The 1,175-nt window shown below is 60.9% G+C and overlaps 1 protein-coding gene across 1 annotated transcript in view; it reads left to right on the top strand.

Annotated features, from left to right (window-relative positions):
* Nucleotides 1–1,175, top strand: part of LOC103393637 (dynein assembly factor 5, axonemal-like) — a 5,198-nt gene that overhangs the window by 2,478 nt on the left and 1,545 nt on the right. Inside the window, exon 3 of the mRNA XM_025064487.1 lies at nt 22–1,144. Coding sequence (XP_024920255.1) covers nt 22–1,144 — 1,123 coding nt within the window. The remainder of the gene's footprint in view (nt 1–21; nt 1,145–1,175) is intronic.

Here is a 1,175-nt window from a genome sequence, read left to right on the forward strand (position 1 = left end):
CTGAGCTGCATCAACGACCAGGTTCCAGAAATTCAACAACTGGCTAGTGATCTATGGAAACAGGTCGGAGCCCAGTACGAGAAGGAGAATGAGAAGGACCTCAAGGACATGATGGACTTCCCCCTGGACCCCCCCTCCTACCCCCCAGGAGTGGAGCGTCCAGGGATTGGCTGTAGAGAGTTAGTGGTCAGGAATCTGGGGGTCCTGGTTCCAGCTGTAGCCCGTGACATCAGCGACTGGCTGGTGGCCACGCGGGTCAAGACCTCGCAGCTGCTGACGGTGCTGCTCCTCCACGCCGAGGACCACAGCACCATGCACCTTCAGCCTCTTCTGGCCGCGCTCTACCGTGGGTGCACCGACAGAGAGAAGGTCGTGGTCGACAACTGTCTGGAAGCTGCCAGACTCCTGGGCACCTTGGTTCCTCCGGGGGTGGTCCTCAGACTGCTGCTGGACCACCTGAGAACGCCCCCCTCCTCCTCCCACCCTTGGGTGCCGCTCATGGTGCTGGCTGCGGTTTTAGGGGGCTCCTCCAAGCCCCTCCTTCAACCACACCTCCAGCAGATTGCAGACACATTGGTCCAACCTGAAGTGAGTCAGGACCATCAGCAGGTCCAGTACCTGCAGCAGCTGTCGGCCTGTGTGGATGTGCTCCTCCGTCGGTGTGAGTCCGACTGTAGCGCCATCAGCCGACAGCTGCTGCAGGCGCTCGTGGCCGTGCGCAGTCTGTCCACGGACGCCGCTCTCCAGGACAAGGCCTTGGAGAGTGTGCAGCGTTTGTGTGAAGTCCAGAGTCTGGACTCGGTACCAGAGCTCTACAGACGACATATGGGCCACCTGTTGGACCAGCTGTCGGACTCGGTCCACAGCTGGTCCAGTTACTCCCTGCACAGACTGCAGCTCAACGTCATCGTCGCTCAGTCTGGTCCGGTGGTTGGGGAGTTTGTGGGCCAGTTGATGCCCATACTCCAGGTCTGTCTCCAACCCGACAGAGACCCAGAGATGAGACGGGACGTCTTCACCATGTTGGCCAACTTGTTGCAGGATGCAGCCCACACACTTGATTCTCAAGGTCGTTTTCAGGAGGAGTCTGAGAAGTTCCTGTGTGATGTCCTCCTTCCTAACCTGGTGTGGCGGCCGGGGCGAGGCGCCGGGGCCCGCCCCCCCGCCCCCCCCAC

The sequence above is a fragment of the Cynoglossus semilaevis genome, chromosome 17 (assembly GCF_000523025.1).
Source record: "Cynoglossus semilaevis isolate Cse_v1.0 chromosome 17, Cse_v1.0, whole genome shotgun sequence".
Taxonomy (NCBI): Eukaryota; Metazoa; Chordata; class Actinopteri; order Pleuronectiformes; family Cynoglossidae; genus Cynoglossus; species Cynoglossus semilaevis.